General features: G+C 37.4%; 1 protein-coding gene across 2 annotated transcripts in view; it reads left to right on the top strand.

The window, feature by feature from the left end:
• The window catches only part of LOC136835019 (mitochondrial thiamine pyrophosphate carrier-like), a 69,985-nt gene that overhangs the window by 4,972 nt on the left and 41,871 nt on the right, over window positions 1-23,142 (top strand). Inside the window, exons 1-2 of one of the 2 annotated variants that reach the window (XM_067098056.1) lie at window positions 13,402-13,951; window positions 16,445-16,586. In XM_067098056.1, coding sequence (XP_066954157.1) covers window positions 16,449-16,586 — 138 coding nt within the window. In that variant the 5' untranslated portion in view covers window positions 13,402-13,951; window positions 16,445-16,448. Of the gene's footprint in view, window positions 1-13,401; window positions 13,952-16,444; window positions 16,587-23,142 lie in introns of those variants that run through there. The other variant, XM_067098057.1, reaches the window with a different exon arrangement.

Raw genomic sequence — 23,142 nt, 5'->3', positions numbered from 1 at the left:
ATAATAGGTACTTGACTTTGAAGTAGACCATATTAATTTTTGAGCAGCCATCACGCTCGAAGGGAAACGAAAGACTATCATTAAAGAAGCGACTTCAGCAGAATATTTTCAGTGTCAACCAGAAGGAAGAACATAGGATCCCTCTACCACAAGAGCAAGAAAGTGCTCTTCCACTGTCTCTTTACCTTGACTAAATCTGCTGTTCGTCTTATGTGTTTGTTGTGTTGAGCTTGGTTTGGAGAGAAAGTATGTCTGTACTTATGTAAGACATAAGAGTTCACAGAGTAGGGCGGTGGGGATCATCGTTACCTCCAACCTTGCCGCCGAGATTAGACCTAGTCTGGGTGGCTGCACTCCAAAGCCGTGTATGAGTGCCTGTGAAATTCCCGCCACTATTATCATTCCAGTGCTTTCACTTCCTTAATTCTCCACTTTTCTTCAGCCTCTCGTCACAGCTCTCATACAAGTAGGACTAGTTCTCCCCGGGGTGGTGCAAAAGAAAAAGCTAAGCCATCTCCAACTTCTCTCCGTTATTATACCTTCTACCTATAAAACTTCCGTAATTTCCCTTATGTATAATTTCTTACTCTATTCTGCATCGCATGTCCTAATATTCCATTTACAAATTTATATCAAGTCAACAGTAACTGTTAGATATGGTCTCAGTGTCATACATTAATTCAGGCCTGTGTATCGATATATGGCATAAGAAACTAATATCCAATTTTACATTCTTTTGGATATTTCAGTCTATTTGACTTCCAGACGTTGTGCACCCCATATTTGTTTGATTTTCTGTTTTTTTTTTTCTTCACTAAATTTCAACTCAAGACAACCTGTACTGGATATAATTAACTTTACACATTACATTCAACCACTGTGAGGTGTGAAACCTTCCAAAATATTAGTTTGTGGAAGATGTCAATTACCTCTCTTTAAAAAAAAATCAGAAGGGGGATTTTTTGATGCGCAAAATGCCTCAACCCAAATAAGTGAAATATGCAGCACTCTTCTTTACCTGACCTAGCTGTGTTTACTCGCAAAACTAGGCAGGCTGCTGCTGCAAAGTGTGTCGTTTTCTAGTATCAGGTATGATACTACTCATTTTGCTAAGGGTTTTTTCTTGGCTACAACTAAAATGTGGAATACTTTGTTTGCCAAGTGTAGTTGTAGAATCTTCTGATCTCAAAGTGTTTATAGGAGGAGCAAATTCATTCCTGCTCTCTGCTGACGTCTCCTGAATTCAGGCGTATCGTTTTTATTTTCTGTTCTCTTACGTTTATTTATTTATCACCTTTTTCTATAACTTGTCTCTCTCACCAGGCAGATTTCCCTTTGGAGCTCTACTGCGATTATAGTCTGTTGACTGTCCACAAGGAGTTTCAGCTCAGGATCTAGAGAAAGAGAGAAAGAAAAAGGCTTGTTTATCTCCAAGCTTCGATTTCGTTCCTCAGGCATTAAGGACGATGCTGAAAATAGATTTCGTGTTAGATATTCCAACTAACCTATTTACATAAGCTACTGGTTATAAATTGATGAAAAAAACCAAACAGGATATATATTTTTCCCACACGTGCAAAGGTGTATCTGATGTGCAGCCTGCCTAATAATAAGACTAAATGTTGGAGTTTGTGATGAACAGCAACGAAGAAATGTGTGACGTACATCTGGCACAGCTGTTATCTAATGAGTGTCCATGTGTAAGAGTGACCCCATCTAGTATGTAAGTGGACTTCTCACACCTGTGTTGCCTCAGCTTATCATATAAACTGGAGCAATTAGAACGAGTACACAAGTAAAAAATGCGCCGAAGTTTCTTCGACGCAATCGAGTTTTCTGTACAGCAGCTATAGCGTATAAACAAGGCCCCAAAAATAGACCTATCTTTCGGTGGTCTCAGTGTAATGAGACGCAGCCCATGAAACTTTAACCATGGCCCGGTGGTGGCCTATCCTATATCGTTGCCAGACCCACGAGTATGGCTAGCTTTAACCTTAAATAGAATAAAAAACTACTGAGGCTAGAGGACTGCAATATGGTATGTTTGATGGTTGGAGGGTGGATGATCAACATACCAATTTGCAGCCCTCTAGCCTCAGTAGTTTTTAAGATCTGAGGGCGCGGACAGAAAAATGCTGACAGAAAAAAGTGCGGACAGAAAAAGTCTGGAAAGAAAAAAGTGTGGACAGAAAAAGTGCTGACAGAAAAAGTGCGGACGGACAGCCAAAGCCGGCACAATAGTTTTCTTTTACAGAAAACTAAAAATTCGCCGAAGTTTCTTCGGCGCAATTGCGTTTTCTGTACAGAGTATAATGCTGTATGAAACTCTCGATGTGCTGCAGGTACTCTGTTTCGTAACAGAGTACACACACACACACACACACACACACACATATATATATATATATATATATATATATATATATATATATATATATATATATATAAAACTAGTGCTTATGTGTCTGTAGAATCTGAGAAACTATGATTCCATCCTTTTCAAATTCAAATTCAAAAGATTTATCGACATATATTACATAAAACATCAAATGGGGTGTATCAGCATGCTGATATACCTTCCAAAGTATTTTACCCATACAATATTCACCCTCCAAAATTACTCGTTCCATAGAAATTGGGAAACTTCTTCATAATTCTTGGAACCATATTATTGTTAAATAAAAAAATAACACATTTGCTCTGGAACTGTATCAACACTCCTGTCCTTAAATTCTGAAAGTTCAGTACAATATAATACATAAAATGACGTAATGCATAAGAGCGAGGTGAAATAAACTTTCTTGTGATAATCCCCACCTACGCACATGGAAAAAAAAACAGGATCAGTTGAAAGATGTCTTGACGTCATAGAACAAGTCGCCTTTACATTGCCTTGGCTCTTACGGTTATCTCTTCCATAATATCCTGTCAACAATGAACGGATATGACGTAAAAAGGCCGACTTCCCGGGCATTTTTTTTTCTTATCTTTATTTTCTTTTAATTGTCTCTCTCCCGCGAACTTCTAGAAACAACTGCCAAGCCAAACTATGCAGCTTACTCACTGTCCAGAATTATCGCACGTAGCCGGAGGAGAAGAAGAAGAATGTCTTTGATCCTCTGCCATTCTGCGAAACGGTTAAATGATTTCACACTTCAACAATTTATTGGTTTTACGCAGCGGGGCTGCTTATGTTTCCTTAATTGAATAAGGAAAGAGATACAGATAACTATTTCTGAGTGTGAAACTTTTCACCATTCCATTCGGAAGCGTGCGCCAAATGTCAAGCTTACAATGTCGGTCTAATTATTGTTAAAGTAGTTTACCCAGACCACAGCATCAAAACATCTGATTCTAATGGGGCTTTTTAGATTTATTTTTGTTTATTTTTATCTTATTGGCCTGAAAAGTTTGTCTTTAATGATAGCTTTTAGATTTTACCTTTTAACTTGAAGATCTTTAAAATTTGATTACTGGATAAACTGAAAATGACGATTCTGACATAATCTCCTTAACTGATTTCCAAAGCTTGACGTTCACCGTCATGCATCCACATAAGATAAGATAAGCGTAACTGTATGTGTCAATGTGCATTCTGTGTACACGGGGACGGGATCACGTGGGCTATGGTCCAAGAAAGATCAAGTATCCATGGGTCACACGACTATGGCCAATTCGAAGACGAGATGAGATGACTTCAGTGCAGTGTGGCGCTCTTCTTGGTTCGAAAAACGCCAAAATCTAACCAAGGCTTTGATCGCTTTAAATTGTTGCTATCAAGTTCATTCTTTCGTAAAACTTGTCATCTGTTAAAGAAGATGGTATCTAAAGATGATCAATAATCCCTCATAGAGACGGATAGGTTATGTTTAATCTTGTCGTGGAATTGGCAAAGAGCTTATACATTTATTTAAGATGGATTTGCCTGTTATCAATTGCTTGTGGTGATATGAAACCATATTAATAAATGGGATGAATAAAAAGAAACAAATATGTCATATAGGTCAAGTCTTCCCTCTAGTTTAGTAATCGGTTGACTGATTGATTTGTTGATAATTGCGTCTCAAGATCAAAGCATAATCCACGCTAAAAAAAATTGCTGAAAAAAAACATGTAACTCTGAGTAGAAATGTCTTTCGTAAAATGTTTATTTACGCGCACACAAACACATATGTATGTATATACATATATATATATATATATATATGCATATCTGTTTATGTATATATATGTATTTATGTATAACTGAATCACGAAATATGGAACGTGATGAATATATAAATAAAGGCAATGCCACGAAGGAAAGAGAAAGGACGGAGTTGCACTAGGCCTTTTGACTTGTCGTCCTTTGTTTAGCAGTCTGCTAAGTAAAGGACAGTAAGTCGAAAGGCCCAGCACCACTCCTTCGTTTCATCTTCCTTCGTGGCATTGCTTTATTTTATTTATATATATATATATATATATATATATATATATATATATATATATATATACATATATATATGTATGTATATGAATCTTAATTTTAAATTAACCGCTCATTAGAACCCTATAATGAGTGAAATCCTTTAAATTGAACCACTTAACGTTGAGACAGCCTTTCAAAGTCTGCAAATCAAGTATTCGAGAAGCGATATACTCGTAATTTCACGGCTAAATATATCTGAGAAACGTGATGTTTTTCCTCATCAGGATGACTGAAGCTTTATATAATTCTTCTATTTTCGTTCCTGTTTAAAATAGTGTTCGTGGGGTCGTGCTCATGTACAGGGTTTTGTAAATATGGCAATAAGCTTAAATAACAGTATGTTGCTATGGGAGCAATACTCTTCTCTCGTCAATGCTTCATTTCCTATCGCAAGAGCTGTTGCACTTAATATCTCTTACAGAAGATAACCTACTGAAGATGAACTCGAAGAGACGGGCAAACGAGAGAGAGAGAGAGAGAGAGAGAGAGAGAGAGAGAGAGAGAGAGAGAGAGAGAGAGAGAGATGACCAACGAAATCCAAAGCAAGAACCACATCTCAGTTATGTCTGTAAACAGGAAACGAGCGCTGTCAGGGCATTAAATGATGATAGTGCGCTATCTTGCTTGCAGCTTTGAGCTAAGTCCTTCGCGATCCAACACATAAGCAGCTCTCTCTCTCTCTCTCTCTCTCTCTCTCTCTCTCCCTCTCCAAAACAAGGAAGCTAAAACCGAAATCACATGATGATAAACACTATCGGAAATCTACTTCATGATTAGATTTATTTGTTTTTTCAAAATTCATAATTTTTAATCACCTAGGCCTTTGACGTTGATAATATTTACTTGTCGATAATCAAACATGTGCTTGAAAGTGCTTTGAATGTTGCTGTGTTCCACACTCACACACACACACGAACACACACACACACACACACACACACACTAACAAACTGTAGTCAGTATGTGTACATATGATGTTGAGATTGTGCGTAAATATATATTTACTTAAATGCACAAACAACCACTTTGAAATTTTGGGTTAGAGCCTCCTGGTATGCCATTTACTACTGTAAACAGTAGCCTACGGGGAGATAAATAAATAAACATATAAATAAATAAATAAGAGAAATAAATAAATAAAATTTAAATTAATAGATAAATGAATAAATAGATAAATACATAAGTAAATAATTTAATGTCCTGATAAGCATGAGGTTTAAACTAGCTTAAAAAAAGAAAGCGCAGTTATCAAGGTTACAATTCGAGTGCACTTGAATTTAGTATAAAAATCTAATCTCATGTTAGATAGTTGTTATCTAACGGACTCACGAACTCTCGAACTGTCATCACACTGATAAACTGACGTAGTATCACGTGCATGTATGTAATTATTATATATATATAAACACAGAACTATCACCTTCCGGGGCAGGTTTCGAACCCATACATGAGAGGCTACGCAAGCGCACATACAGTAACTGCTCTCAACTACGAAGATGAATATAATGGCTAAAGCAGCTTATACGCCGTAAATGTGTCGATATACATTTCAGTAAGCGCTGACTAGACTGACAATTGGTTTTATCCTCTCACGGGTTTGAATCCTGTCTTCAGAGGGCAAAGGTCCTCAGACGTGGGCTTGTAGCGATAAGCACACCAAAAACAGGGGGGTAAATCTAGAGGTAAAGAGGTTCTTGGACTGTTAAAGAATACACTTGTATCTGGTGAAAGTGACCAGTAGATTACGTAGACAAGTATTTAATATTAAGCCGTTTTCCTTAACAGGGCGTGTCTCAAGAGATGGGATAACACAACAGTCACTGATACGTTCAAACTGTAATTATTGAATCATGGAAGAAGCCCGTAGGCAGAAAAGTTAAACAACATTATCTCATTCCTAGACCTACTGTCCATAGGAGGTTCATAACCGCACAGTGAACCAGCTGCAATGCTGCACCAGTCATCTCTATGTTACATATACTTTGTGGCTCCCCGAATTTAAGGCCCATCTTTTCTTATAAATTCACACCATCTATCCTATGGCTTCCTCTCCTCGTCTCTGGCCAGACTTCCATCAGTTGTGTTGAATCCCGAATGCCTATAAGAATCAACCGCTTCCATTCTTCCGCCGTATGCATCGCTAATCATTGCTCTGTCTTACTGGTTTAAATATGCCTTTATTACCTTACCCTTGGTCACATTAAGTCTCAACTTTTTCCTTTTGAAAACACTTTCAGACTCTTCTACTAGTTTCTACAATTTTACATTTTACATTCAATTCACGACTCATTATTCTACCCCAAATCTTGCACCCTTCATCTGAGTTTTCGCATCACTCTATTCTGAAAGATATTGAACAGTTATGGAGATATAGCACATACACACACACACACACACACACACATATATATATATATATATATATATATATATATATATATATATATATATATATATATATATATTTTACGTTTTTCCGTGGTTTTAGTTTGAAATAATTCAGAGACAGGTAGCAACAATTTAAGTTAATTTAGCCTTGTGATTCTGACTTCGTGGGTACGGGAAAACGTAAAAAAAGAGGAAAACAAAGGAGAATTTCATATGAGCATAGGGCTCTGGTTACTGAGGGAAATATTACGTAAAACACGTGGGCAAATTTAAAGGAGTGTATTTACATAAATGATATCAGTACGGGAAAGAGGAACTCAAGTAGATTACTATCCTGAAGGAGATTCTACGGATTGAATGAAACTGGGGATTCCAGACACAGCCAGAGAAGCTTCCACGAAATAGGATCCTCTGAAATGAGAGATATGCACATTATACGCCAGTAATGAGAATAGACAAAAGAATAATGAATTTGAGGCTGCACTGAGGGTGCCAAAGGAGTAATAAAGAATTAATACTGCCGATGCAAGAGGTGCCCGGACATTAGACAAGGGAGATTTCTGGCTTTTCTTTAAGAAAATATTACGAGACAAAAGCGTGACTGAAATGGGGCTCTTCCAGGGCACTTTACCAGCAGATTTTCCGAGGGCGTGTAGAAGGCGGTCCGTGGATGACTTGCGATTTTAGTTTCTTCCACGTGGTGAGATGCAAGGGCTTCCGTGAAGGGGCAAGGCGATGGGGACTCCTCGAAACTCCAAGCAATGGCGTGTGGGCTCGAGGAATACGGTCGAAGGGCACGAGGAAAAGTATACTTTGAAAGGGCCACGTGGTTAGGATGCAAGGGCATCGATGGGGCCAGGTGTTGAGGACGTCTTCACAAGTTCACTCCATATCTTCCACCCCGCGTGTGTGTCGAGACCTGTGGGCTTTTGCTTTTATCCTCCTTTGGGGCAGGGGTGCGCCCAACACAGATGCTTTGACTCATTGCACCTGCTGCCCGCAGGGGAGGTTTTGGCCTGTAGGAGAAACACCCAAGCCAGATTACTTTGCCTCGAAGGAAAGATCTTTATCAAAAATGGGAGCGCCTTTAATCTTTTAAACCCTTGGTTTTTAAGTCGATAGACAGATGGTCTATCGATCGGCCGGCTGGCAGTAAATGAAACACAACAACAACCAACCACAACAAAGGAGGGGGAGGGAGGCAATTTGCTAGCGAATTCTTGCTAATCATAATAATATATATATATATATATATATATATATATATATATATATATATATATATATATATATATATATATATATATATATATATATATATATATATATATATATATATATATATATATATATATATATATATAATTTTATGCCATCATTAATTTAGGGTAAATGATAACTCAAGTAGCCTACCACCTTACGCATATGCGGCATATCACGTCTTCTCGATCGACATGAGAAGTTTTTTCGTCGATAATATTAAGATTAGGATAAAATGATATGCTTATCGCCAAAACGAACAAAGGTCCTCCGGGGAATAGATTGTAGCCTATGTCTGATATTTTTTAGACATTGTTTCTGAGGGAAGAAAGAAAACGTGATCAGTTTCTTCCGTTGTTCCTGACAAGTTTCAATTTTTCTCTAAATCAACTCATAAGAGAGGAAAGTCCATTAATGCTTTCTTTTTCCTGTATTAGCCAAGCCCGATTTGGGTAGTAACTAAGCCAGTAATGGTTTCTACATTGCTGATTTAGAGGGAAACGCGATTATACTTTTCATGAACTAAATACCGTACTACAGTATCATACCAGCGGAAATACTTGGCTTACGTACATTTGTTATAAACATTTGTTGCTTTAGAAAACAGTCTTACAAAACAGAAATGGTGTGTGATTAATGCAATATAAAATTATCGATCATACTGTAAAGAAACAAGAGAGATTTTTTTAAATTAGCAAAATTTTAAAAAATTAAGTATCTAAAATGTTTAAAGCTTCCTCCCTTCCCCACCCCTGTTCTACAAGAAACGTGAGCCATGTAAAGTCGTGATGGTAAATGAAAACCAGGAGGATGACTCAGTGAATGCTAACATGGAGAGAAATGTAAGAGGTTGAACTGAATTTCATTTAGAGTTTTTCTTCATTTAATTTTTTTCTTGTGTATATGTGCAGGAGTGAAACCGTGTAATTATATATATATATATATATATATATATATATATATATATATATATATATATATGTTACTAACAGGACCTCATCCAATCTGGGCGGTATCTAATGGAGTATTTATTCAGAAAAAGTTTCAAGCTTTCTCGGACAAACAGTCCACATTATCAGGTATCCGTACAGATACTTGATAATGTGGACTGTTTGTCCAAGAAAGCTTGTAACTTTTCCTGAATAAATACTCCATTAGATACCATCCAGTTTGAATGAAGTCCTTTTAGTAATTTACTAATGCACAGAACAATTGTGTATGTCATAAAGTTTATATATATATATATATATATATATATATATATATATATATATATATATATATATATATATATATATATATATATATATTATATATATATATATACACCCACGTAAAATGAATCACTGGTAAAGTTTGTCATATAGCCTACAGTATATCACAGTTAATGTGGTTTTTCCATAGCAACATTCACTTCAGGGTGTAACGTCCCTTCTTACACGAGTTAGGGTAGAAGAGACTCATTAGTCTTCGCAGGCAACTTCTAGGAGAAGGAGACTCCCAAAATCAAACCAGCGGGTGGAAGGGACCCTTCAGTTTGGTAGGCAACCCTTCCGAAGAAGGGTTGCCTACCAAGGTTACTCTGAATACAAACTTCGTTCTCCAACCTTGGACTGTGCCATAGCCATTTACCGTGGCCTTCCTTGGTCTTGAGTTCCCTTGCTTAAGTGTACAACTAGGCATATTTCCCCTTTTTTTTTTTTGTCCACTTTCCTGTTTTACTGAGAATTGCGTAGAACAGGCTGATGAGCAAGCAGGAGTTGCTTGGTGGATTATCAGGAAAGCGCCTTCTTCTTTACTTAATCTTTCCCTACTAAGCTTTCCATGATTTCTAAAGCCACCGTGACTGGCGCCCCCCACCCCGAGAGTTTTTGTTGCAAACTTGGAGGGTTTCTCCTTCGCCTTATAAGGGGTCCCAGCTCCACCTTGTTGGCCAGTTGCTTCCGGCGCTTTTTGAATGACATATCATGGTCATCTTTATTCGTCATATACGGAAATTATTGTAAATAACGTAAATACTGTTGTTGTTGATTTTATTGTTTGTTGTTCTGTTGATTTTTACTATTTTTTTGTTATGAATTTATTTATTAGTTTTGCTTCTGATTTTATGTTGTTAGTTTTAATTCTTTCGGAAGGCATTGAGCTGAACCCTGGGCATGCTACTCATCACTGTAACAAAAATTTCAGAATACTTTTCTCAAATATTCCAGGCTTAAAGTCAAATTTTCTTTATCTCCAGAGTTGTGCCCGTAAATGCGATTTGATAATTTTATTTGAGACATTTGTAAGCAGTAACAAGTCAAAGGTTGAATTTTTAATCTCAGGGTTTGCTGGCCCTGACTTCATCGTTGTAACATTCCACATGAGCAAGGTATGCCTGTATGCACTATGCCTGGACATCCTACTTATCGCCAGAAAAACTTGGAGTGTAGTTGCCATGAAGTTCTGTTTCAAGATTTTCAGTAATTTCTACAATGTTTATGTGTTTGTTGTTTAATTCAGTTAAAATGTTGACGATTCCATGTATGACTCTCCTAGATAGGGTTAGTGTAGCTCAGTCGCAGGATTCAAAAGCTTCCATCGTTATTTGTGGAGACTGCAATGCAAAGCACAGCAAGTGGCTTCATTCAGAATCCACAGATCAACGTGTCCAGTCTGCTCTTGAGGTCTATGTATCCTCCGATTTTGTCCAGCTAATTTAGGAACCGACACATATTTCTGGTAAAAGATTAGTCCTCATAATCACAGACATTCCAGCTATTGTCAAGTCCAAGGTCTGCGAGTATGTAGGCACTTCCGATCACTGTGCCTTTAAAATGGACACATCGGTCAATCTGTATATTCCTAATGCCACCATTGGAAAAGATGGTCTGGCTGAAATCAACAGCCAAATGGGATCGCATTATTGAAGCTTGTCAGGTATTTAATATTTCAGATGCTTTATCAGATCCAGACCTTAAGAAGAAGTTGGATGAAATGCTGATGGACATTTTAGTAAGGCATGTGCCTAGAAAGGTCGTCAGATTCTGGAAAAATTACAAACCATGGTTTGATGATATAAGTAGGCGAGCTTACCATGACATACAGACCAAATTCAACGCACGGAGACGAAATCGTTCACTTAAAAATTGCACCATTTTTGTTGAATCCCGCCGTGCTGCGAACAGAATTTACCATGCAGCTGAGAGAAATTACAATAATTCCTTAAAGAGGAAACTTGAAGGGATTACTCAGTCTCATCTACGGTGGCCCATATTAGCATCTTCTGTTTTTATAACAGGCTCGCCTTCTATTCCACCACTACTAACAGATGATAGTAGATTGGTTACTGGCACTAAGGAAAAGGCTGAAATGCCTCATTGAGCTTTTGAAGCTAAACAGTCAGTTGAGGATGTCTCTCTCCCTGATACTTGTCATTCTGTACCTGTTCTTACAAAATGTGCATTTTGCTCTAGGAATGTTAGGAAAATTTTTGATAATTTTGATGGTTGGGGTGGGGGAGAGCCTGATGGTTTCTTCCCTATGTTTCCCTTTGTGTGTTTTCTCCCAAGATTAGTAGATTCTGTAGATTTTTGTGTCAAAAAAGTATATTTGCAGATGCAGGCAAACTTAGTAATATCTACAGTGCCTGTCCCTAAGGAAGATTGCAGTGACTATCCGCCAGTTTCTGTTCTCCCTGTGCTCTCCGAAGTTGCAGAAAAACTTATTTTTTAGCCCCTATATAAGTATGTGGAATCCAAAGGATTGTTTGCTGAGAATCAATACGCATATAGGAAGTAGTTAGGGACCTGCAATGTTCTTTTAGATATGACATGACATTTGCAAGGGAACCTTGATAAGGGTTTTGAGTGTAGGGTAATTCAAATAGATTTCAATATTGCTTTCGATTTAGTAAATCATAAAACACTTACTTAAAAACTTCAGAATCTTGGAGTGGGTGGGTATGTTTTAGGTTTACTTCAAGATTTCCGTACAGGTAGGCAGCAGCGAGTTACTGTTGATAGGATCTTTAGTGAACTAAGACCTGTTGTGTCAGGAGTTCCACAGGGCAGTGTTCTTGTCCACTGTTATTTTTAGTGTATACAAGTATTGGCCTGGAAAACAAGATTGATTATTATGCCGATGATGCAACATTTGTGGGTGCAGTGTAGTCCCCACTTACGAGGACTGATGTTGTACTTAGTCTCACTCGTGATATGGAGCGGATTAGTGAATGGTTTAATCTGTGAGGTATGAAGCTGAACTTCAGTAGAACGAAAAAACTGTTGATTAGTGGACCTTGTACTGATTTTCTACCCGCATCCTACCCTTCAAGTGGATGGACTCTGCTGAATGAGTCTGAAACTTTAACTTTGGTGTAACTTTTGACTGAGTTCTACTTTTGAGAAACATCCAATGAAACTGTTAGCAAATGCCTCACAGCGATAAAATCACTGTAACCTGTTGTAGGTCATTTGTCCTTCCTTTACTAGAATACTGTTCTCCAGTGTAGATGTTTGCTTCTGTCACAAATTTATCTCGTTTAGATACAGTGGCTCGTGGAGGTAGGTTTGTTTCCTAACATCAGCAATCATAACTTTGACCATCGACGGATGGTCTCATGTTTGTATTTTATCAGACATCTTTCACATTTACAATTGATCTCCGATCCTCTTTCCTTGTCGAGAGAGACCAGATTTGCTAAGTAGCAGCAACAATATGCATTAAATGTGCCACACTGCCGAATTTCTCATTTCCGGAGGTCCTTTATTCCTCACACCGTTAGACTGTAGAACAATCTCCCTGAGGATGTTGGGCAACTGGTATCTCCAAAGTTCCAGCAAAGATGCAATGAATTACTATTCCTAAAATAATTCTCATTGTATTTTACTTACATTTTTATCTCTTTATTTATTTATTTGTTAATTAATTTTTATTTTATTTTCCAATAACTGATCTCATCTTTCAATGTCTCCTGTTACCTTCTGTTACTTCTTTCAGATGAACACCATATTCTCTTGAAGCTTGAATTTCAAGTCAATGTCCCTTGTGGGCTTTTCCACATGAATAGGGTTCATCTTCTGAACAATAATAATTTTAATAATTATCTCTCTCTCTCTCTCTCTCTCTCTATATATATATATATATATATATATATATATATATATATATATATATATATATATATATATATATATATATATATATATATATATATATATATATATGTGTGTGTGTGTGTGTGTGTGTACATGTATATAATACTGATTTACGACGTCTTATTCCTTGCTGATTTCTGGGAAACCTGGCGATTCTTGTGGAGTGCCGTTACAGAGGATACACTTTGCACTTGCAACACGACGTATTGTATTGTACTATGTAATCCAACCGTAATTTCAAGTGCATCCCAAATCTGAGTGAAACCGCCTTTAAATAAATTGGTAAACCTTCTACATGACTTTGAAATGTTTTAAAGAGTGTTCTATCTAGAATAGATAACAGGAATAAGATATACTTCACTGGAATGAAGTAATGACCGAAGGGCCAATCACCTACCAAGGTCTTCCTGTGATCATCATCTTAGGATAACCTATTAATAAACAAGTTCCCATTCATCCTATGCCTGCTTGTGTTTGTCGTTGGTTATCCTGTTGGTGCTTTAGACTGAGATTATCCTTCCGTAACCAGCCAGGTTTGCGAAACTCCGTAACATGCAAACTACCGGTAGTTAACAGTTTGCGAAGAACTGAATGAATGCCTTCCGGCGCTGTTGGTTTCCTCGGCGAAAGCTAATGATCGGTGACAGTTTTTCTGCAGGACTCTGCACTAGCCTGCACAGGCTAGCTTTTATGCACGGTACGTTTATGGGATACTTAAATTATTTGTAAAGCATTTTAAGTGCAATAACGTAAATAGGCTAAGCTAGTTTTGGATAGCTCCATACCACCCTGCACTGGATGTCTTAAGTGCAGAGCAGTTAGCTAAGGTCAGGCAAGGCTATATGAGGGTTTGATTCATCTTATAATGATACATTATAGCTTAGGTTTTGGATGAGTGGGCATCCTGTTGTCCTATTTAAGTTCAGAGTTGCCAATGCTTGATGTTATGTTACAGTAGGGTACATCTACTTTTAAAGATATTAAAGATAATACTATGTTACTTTTAATTCTTATTTCATGAACTGTGCATTTTTCAGAATGTCTATTTTGTTTTTTATGCATCTTTGATCATTATAATATTCTTGGTGCAAACCTCATTTTGTGTTGGCCCATCTTCCTTTGTATAACAGGTTTTTTGGGGTCGTTTTTAAGGTAGGAGTATAAAAAATTACACAAAACGTAAAGGGCAAAGCCTATCATAAGGCCAAGTTTAATGATGCAGCCTTCTAATACTGTATTACCTTAGCTTAGGCCAATCTAACCTAGGATTGCAGGTCCTGCCTGAACTGCCCTCCTACCTCCCAATGATCTAAACCTGAATTAGGGTGCCATAAATTCATATGTGAGATACAGAGGTTCATCTTAACTTGACGTTAGCTCACCAGGGTCTTAATAGCAAATGACAGTCTCCCTCTTATCCCAGTATCATTGCATATAGCACATTCTTCACCTTAAGGTCAGGAAGTTCACAGCTAGACAATGCATATCTTCTTGTTGCAGTCTTGGTAAAGTACTTCTTGAAGTAGATTGTCACAAGTTTGCTGACTGGGGAAAGAGATCCTGGAAAAGGCAAAGTCCACCTTCCATTGTGCCACATTTCTAACCGCAATGTGGCATGGAATGAAGCCGTGGTGACTGACTCCATGGCTGTTGCTTCAGATGATGATGACAGCCCCTCCCTACAAACCCCTTCCAAATTAAGGTTGTTCTTCATCCCTCAGATGAAAAACAGATAAAGTAAATAAAAAATTCCATAAAATCATATCAGAAACACTCACAAAACTGGAAGAAATGTGTGCTTCATTGTTACAAACATGTTACTGTATTCTCATGTGGGTTGATCTAATTTCATTGGACACATATGAAGGCCTTTAGTTGAGGAATGGGAGTTTTAAAGTGCATACATTAGAGATCACATAGATTATTTGCCTTGCATTTGGTTATTTATACCCAGTTTGTGTCCCTGCAACAGTTAACTTTTAAGTAATGTATTTTCTTCAGTTTTCAACATATAAATACATATACAATTCATATTTTTTTATAATTATGAAACTTTAAGATATTCAAGAATCCCAGATTTTATCTTGATTGATAATTTTCTGCAAAAATTTTATTCCATTAATAATACTAAAAAAAAAAATCTGTTTTCCATGTTGATAGAAATGGTACAACTTTAGTTTTGTGTTAAACTCGGGTAGTATCTGTCCAAATGTTGTGCATACACCCCTAAACATCATAAGCAAGAAAATAGAATATGCAAGATGTAAAAGTACACTCTAAGTAAATTACAGTGAATTCTTAAAATCTCCATTTGGTAGGAAATTTGCTACAATATCCCATTGTTAAACAATTCTAATTAGCTTTACCAAGTTGTACTTGAAGTTTTCACAGTAGAACCTTGTGCAGTCTGGTCACTAGTTAAGATTAGCTATAAGTTCGCTACAGAAATTTGTAATTTTCAGTTTTGAAGAGTCTTAAGAATTTCCTTGCCAAACAGATAAAGTTTTTATTTGACAATGTATTTATAAATGTTGAAATATGTTGGATACTATTGTTTACATTAAATGAAATGACACTGAAAAAGAAGCCCAAGCAGCAACTATCATGACTGGATGAAATGTACACATTCTTGTTAGTGATTTGTTACAATCTCCAAAACTTATCTGTATTAAAAAGCAGGCTTTATGGAATAAAGAATATTATACAGTAAATTAAAATACTCTTAGCACACTTGGATTGAGTAGTATTTATTGTAAAAGTAACTGAACATTGAAGTAATTTTGTACTGTCTGCAAATTGGCCACAGTCAGTCTCTGTAATTGATGAATAACCCATGTGACTCAATCCCAGAATTTATAGAATGCAGAACGACCATTGCAGTTGTATGGAATTGTACAGTTTTCAATCAAGAATGTCAGGTTTTTTTAAACTTCCAGAAAAGGGATTTTGTCTGAATCATCTTGACTTTGTAAGGAGTTATAATTTATTAGATAAATTTATACTGCATTTAAGGACTAGATCTGGCTATCGAATGTGAGTTAAAAGTGTTAGCTTGTTGGCTGGTTAACCTGCAATATTATTAATGGTAATAATATTGCTAAATTTTATAGGGGATTTGAATATTTTTGCATCATACGGTTTAGTATACTGCATGCTGTAGATTTCATTAAATTTACAATTTCCATTTCAGAGGTATGGTGAGCCACGTTGGGTATAATTCAGATAATGACGTCAACCTGTCAGCAACAGAGCATGCCATAGCAGGAGCAGTTAGTGGAATGATTACAAGGGGACTTGTCCAGCCTTTGGATGTTTTGAAGATACGATTTCAGGTGAGTATAAAAATAGATATATATGATGTCCATCAAACGATCGTATCATAAGATATGGTATCCAGAGAACTAGTTAGGTCTACGTACTGTGGTATGCTAAAGCGTGCTGCCTTTTAACTTAATGTGGACCCATTTGGAGAATAATTGGCTACATAGTTGTGTCAGCTGGGTTCCGTTCAACACTAGGAGAGTTGGAAAACCCAGACCTACTTGGATGAGAGCTGTGGGAAGTTAGGCAGGAAGATTTGTGGATGATAAAGCATAATGATGATGATGAGTGTAAGGTGGATGATCTGATACAGTTCATGGACAGCTTTAAAGTGTTTGCACTTTGTAATTCTTATTATAAATGTTGTCAAAGGAACCATAGATACTCTCGCTCTAGTTGGAAGAAGCTGTTGTGGAAGGGCTCGCAGTCCATGATTAAAATTTTAAATTAAAGTTTCCATGTTCTATTTGTATAAAAGTTTAGGGAACCCTTGATGCTGAATCTGTTTAGCAAGGACATATGGTTGGGGTATGTATGATTTTAGACCTAAAGTATGGTTTGCTACAAGTTTTGACAATTTTACTTGGTTTATTTATGTACACTATAGTTTTGGAAAGCCTACACATTATTAGAACAAGAAACAAAAGCACATAGATGTCTTTGCTAAGTTTTTTGTTTTTAGAGTTAATTGAATGGAGTTGTTTGTTTTTCATTTTGTACTGTATACACACACGCACACATAGAATAAACCAAAATGTTACTGGTTTACCAAAAAGCCTCTTCAGAACAGAATTTCTTTTTGTGAAAAACAGAGCTAACATGAAAGAATGGAATAAAATTCAAAACAGAATTATTGACTGGACACTGTAGATAGTAAATGAATAATGGAATACTTTTAATTAAGTCTGGAATTTCATTCTAGCATTACATCCTCTCTTCCTGGATCCTCAGCTAATTTGACCAATAGATTGCCTTCTAGATTAAATGAGTTGGCACAACCAGTACTGTCTGCAGTGCCAACCACGGCAATGCTCTGAAGACATTAAAGGTATACTGTATTTGGTTAACCTTAGGTTCCAAAGAACAGCCTCTAGACAACTCCCATATAGAGCAACTGCTTGACCTTTGTGCGGATATTTGCATAATAACAATTATTTCCTGCATGATGTACAAGTGAAAGGTAGTAATGCCTTAGAAAATTTAGCCTTTGTACTTTTCTGATCACACTTTCAGTAACTTTAGACATTTGCCATATGGTTTATGTATGTTTTGCAGTACAGTAGATGTATTTGTCATGAGAGGTGCAGATGGAGTTGAATAGTGGTTGGAATTGGGACCGTAATCATGATTTTCTTGCATCACTGTGCACCCCCACGCCGAGCTTGCAGATGTCAGTGGAATGTAGGCTTAAGAGTTACTATGTGTCATCTAAGCCAGAATTTAGCTTTAGAGGACCAGCAGTATTGAATTGATGTAAGCCAATTTTTTTTCTGTTTGCTTTTAAAACCTAAGTTTTGTGCAGTTGATTTCTCAACTTATTAATAAATGGATTAAATCCAACAAGAGGATTTTTTAATACTTCTACTGTTTAGCAGTTCTAGTATATTCTTCCTCACTTAGCCCTAGATGTTCACAGACTGTAAACTTTCATAGGCTGGAAAGTATTTTCACCTGGTTACAATAAAGAATTTTTAAACTTATTTTCTATATGTTAAAAGTTTAACTTCAAGAATTAGTGGCACAATAGCCCCCTAACTTATCAGATGCTTCAGAGGTCTGGTCATCTGAAATGTGATAAATTCTGATAAGTAGAAAAAACCCTGTAGCGTAGCCTGAACTGGAACACTAAAGATATCGTAAATCTAACAGCGAATCCATTTGACTTCTTGCCCAAGGTCAACTCTGTATGGCACTTATCATTTAGTCTGTGAAATTTAATGGCAAAAGGCATAAATTTTTGAAAGGCCTAGCAAAAAATCATTATAGACATTTAACTGATAAGTGATGAATTCTGATATAGTGTGGTCTGGATTTTACACTTGTCTAGAAATGATGGACTAGAAGCAGTTTGGAGAATGGTTTTGAGAAGTGGGCTATGGGCTCTCAAGTTGAAATGGCTGACTGTAGGCTGATGCACAATGTTACTTGGACCAAAGTGTAAAGGTAACAAACTTAAAGGCATTCTGTAGCCTCAGGAAGGGAGGGAGAGGTCTTTAAACCATTTTGATGGCCCTTTTCAATGAAATAGATCTCAGTTCATTGTAAAAAATATATGGTGATAGGGGTGGGAAATACCACCACCCCTTAACTATAAAAATAGGACAGTTTTCATAAAATACAGTTACTCACCATACCTAGTCCCAAGTAATTGGCTAATTATGTCATCTTTTAAATTTCTATAACTGAAAGATTGAATTTTGGCTTTTCATATCAGTAACTTACCAAGTAGTTACATAACTATACTTTCACCTCATGTGGCAGCTTGAATTTTAAAATTCGTGGTAGCACTCCGATTGTTTAGTGCAGGTGACCAGTCCCTCCCACTAACGGGAATACTAGGAACGACTTAGCAGACAACCTTCATTCTCTTTCTGCCGTGCTCAGTGTAAACATTGGGTGTTTGCAGCAGCTTTATTATTTGCTGGTTAGATAGCCGGATTTCGGTGAAATATTATCGCTGAATTTAAGTAGCCTTCAAGCCTACAGCTTTTGGGATCAGTATTTTATTGCTTTGTTATTAAGGTCTGATTCAAGTTTATCATATTTTGCTACAGCAATTTTGCAATCAGTTGATTAACTCTCCTTTACCGAGTAGCGTTTTATAATGAAAATATCGTGTTCGCTACTGAACCAATTTTCGCTGGCGAATGCATATCGGCAAGTCTCAAGTAATGTTTGATAAGGAATTGAGATATGTTTTGTGTGATGGCACTTTGTGTACTTCAAAACAATTGTCGGTAAAGAATTGATTTACATCAGTTTCTTATTGCACTTCCCTTTGCAGAGAACTGAAAAAGTGTAAGGGCAGAACGTAGTAAGGAGAGAAATTACTTATTTTGCTTGAGGAACTGGGTAGTTTTGGGACGTAGCCCTCAGAGGAACAGAATCTTTTCAGATAGCTGAAAGCTTTTCACTTAAGAATTTTGCTTGAGGAACTGGGTAGTTTTGGGACGTAGCCCTCAGAGGAACAGAATCTTTTCAGATAGCTGAAAGCTTTTCACTTAAGACTTCAACGCTTATCGACCGTATTGTACTCCTAGACTGTGGTAATCTTGTCACAAGACTACAGTCCTAAATATACTGTATTCTCATCTCGGTCAGATAGCTGAAACCTTTTCACACCCAGACATGGCTTCTGTCTCTCTTCTCTCTCTCTCTTTTCACACCTCAGACTGTGGTCTCTCTCTCTCTCTCTCTCTCTCTCTCTCACTCTCTCTCACTCTCTCTCACAGTAGAGAACTCCTGTAATGGGCATATCAAGTAGAGTTTTCCAGTCACTCGACTTTTTCAGGGCACACAAATTAATTATGGCGGATGCACTGAACCATCAGAAGCATGTTCTTCCTGCTAAGTGGACCTTGGAGCCTCTGGTCTGGCAGAATCTGTGGAATCTATGGGACTGGTTGATTATGGCCCAGTTTGCTGCCTCAAGGAACCGTTGCCTTCCTTATTTCATTCTTCAGTCCTAGACCCCCTTGCACGGGCAACTGACGCCATGCTGTAAATTAGGTCCAACCTGGACCTTTAATCTTCTTCTGCATTCCAACTTGGTCAAGGAAGGGCTGAACAAGTTTTCAAGTTCATCGCAACATAACGATGACACTCTTAGCCCCGTTCTGGACCATGAATATTGGTTCTCGAACTAGATATGGTCGTTGGTAGACTCTTCACAACTCCTTCCACATTCCATATCTACTCGGACAACCTCACTTCAAAAGATACCACTATTCCACTAAAGGGTGGACGACTCTTTTCCCAGTCAGATTTACAGGCTGTCCGGGAGCTTGCCTGAATGAAGTGAAATTTTCAGGACCGACTGCAGAGACTGTTGCAAGATGGAGACAGCAGTCTTCTTGCCAAGTACTCCAATCTAAGTAGGCAGTCTTCCGTCGATGGTGTAACGACTATAACATATCGTCTGCGAATTCCTCTTTAGCTCTGATAGTGGAACTCCTATACCTGAGAACTGCCAAGGGGGCTCTCTTCTTCCACCTTCAAGGGGGACAGAACAATGCTAGGCTTAATGTGTAAACACACAGAGGTCTAGTTTTATCTTCTAACCAAGATCTTAGCAACCCGTGAAGTCTTTTGAGACTTCAAGGCAGAGAGGAGTCTACTCCATATATTAGAATTTGGACATAGCTCTTGAGTGGTTAGTGAGCCCCCCCCCCCCCCTCTATCAAGCCTCTTAAATTAACTAGAAAACTCTGTTCCTTGTAGCCCTAGCAAATGCCAAACAAGTCAGTGAGCTTCAGACTTTAGACAAGCAAGCAGATTCTGCTCACGGAGACAGTCTGTGAACAGGATCCGTGTTTTCTCTCTTAAGTGATTGTTGGACATCCCTGGTTCTGGGAGAGTGAACGAAATGTCTTGTTTGAGCTTTCAGGTTTTACCTGAAAAAGCTTTTTAATCAGAGGGCCATCCATACGTAGAGTGTCCGTACAAGATCCTGTCTCACCCTCAGTTTATGAATGCATTGTCCTTCATCTCCAATGAACTTTGTTTTTGAGATGAACTCTCAGATTCAGGAGAATGATTTGCCTACCTGTTAAAGGAAAGCTAAGCCGCCAGAATTGCCTCTACCTCATTAGCTTTCAGGCTCAATATGTTACTCACTTCCGTTTTGCAATCGGCCCATTGGAAGTGTAATAGTTCTTCACTTCTAAATTTTCCTTGAAGTCAAAACAGTGTTTGAAAATTTTGCAGTACCTTGGGACCATTGTTAGTAATTGGCATGGCACTGAGGGAGGAAGCAGAGGATTTTCTCCCCTGTCTCTTCACTTTGTAGTAAGGTCAGAATTTTATGGGGAGCTGGGGGCTACAATGTACCTGGAGTTTTTTTTTTGGTACTGCTCCCAGGGCAAAGGCACTTATGATACTTTGCCAGCCAATGGAATACTCTTTGGCTCCAAAGCTCCCACTTAGTAGAGGGAATCCTCAGCTATACTGCTGCGCCACTACAAGTTAAGATGTGCACCAACCAGAGGCAGTATTCTCCTGCAATGGCTCTCTTAACTGTTAAGGAAATGACAAGCATTGTTTTCCAGTGCTAGCAGCTTTTTTCTATTTCAAATTCATTACTTATCTTAATGTTTTGGAATGGAATATGTCCATGTATCCCACCTCCTGTCAATGTGGGAATCAGCTATGTAATTACTTGGTAAGTTACTTATTTGAAAATGTTATTTTCATAATAAAATTAAGTTTCATATTCTGTACATTTACCAAGTAATTACAGAGTCAGAGCCCACCCTCCTCCCTTCCGATGGACATAAGGGTAGAAACAGAATGAGGTCTGCTAAGTCGTTCCTGGTACTGTATTCCTGTTAGTGGGCGGGACTGGCCACCTATACTAAACAATCGGAGCACTACCTCGAATTCTAACATTTAAGCTGCTGCACGAGTGGAAAGTATAGCTACAGTATATAATTGCTCGGTAAGTATATATAAAACCTAATTTTATTTTGAAAATAAAATTTTTTTTTTGTGATGGGTGATATTAAATTTCACTAAGATTTGGTCTTACTGTATTTGTTTCAGGTTCTAAACAGGAGGTATAGGCATTTGTTTGGGGGTATAGACATTTGAATTTAATTTTTTATAAATTAAAAGAATGGATTCTAGCTTAGAGTTTGGTGCCCTAATTCCTGAAGTAACTACCATGGCCATATCCCAACAAATAAAGATTTTTACACCAAAAACCACTGGCCAGTAACGTGTATGCTGTCGATAATTCCTGAAATAAAAGTCATGGCCATTCCCTCCAAAAACTACCAGCCATATGAATTCTCTAATAATACTGCAGTGAAACATGTACCCTTGGCTTAGTTTTTCTTATTTTTGTATCCATTCGCATATGTAGTATACTGTATGTGCATTTACCGTTTTTAGCTTTATTTATTGTGATTGCCTTATCTGTTTTGAATTTTCACATATGGATATTTTGTTCTTTATAAGTTTGCTCTGCGAGTCCATGGTCATTGGGCTAGTTCCATATGAATGTTTGCTGATTATGGTTAATGATGGTAATTTTTAATTTTTTTGGTTCCTATTCATCAGTGCTCATTCGTTACTACTTATCACTAGTATAATTTCTTTTGTTTAAGCAGAGTAATAAATTCTTAATTCTATGAAAGTGTAACAGAAAATCCAATCAAAACATGAGTTGAAGAAATAAGATGTCCATAACACAAGGAACAAAGTTGGTGGAAGTATAGTGAACGTTAGGTACAATACTGTTCGGTTGTTAAACTGACAACCATCAAGAGTGCATAAGCGATGTGAGCAAATTTGTTTTACTCTTGAAATTAAATTTAAAATCAGGTATAAGAAATACTAATGCAGTAA

Source organism: Macrobrachium rosenbergii, chromosome 54 (assembly GCF_040412425.1).
Source record: "Macrobrachium rosenbergii isolate ZJJX-2024 chromosome 54, ASM4041242v1, whole genome shotgun sequence".
Lineage (NCBI taxonomy): Eukaryota > Metazoa > Arthropoda > Malacostraca > Decapoda > Palaemonidae > Macrobrachium > Macrobrachium rosenbergii.
The sequence above is the reverse complement of the archived record's forward strand: the minus strand, read 5'-3'. Positions and strand labels throughout refer to the sequence as shown.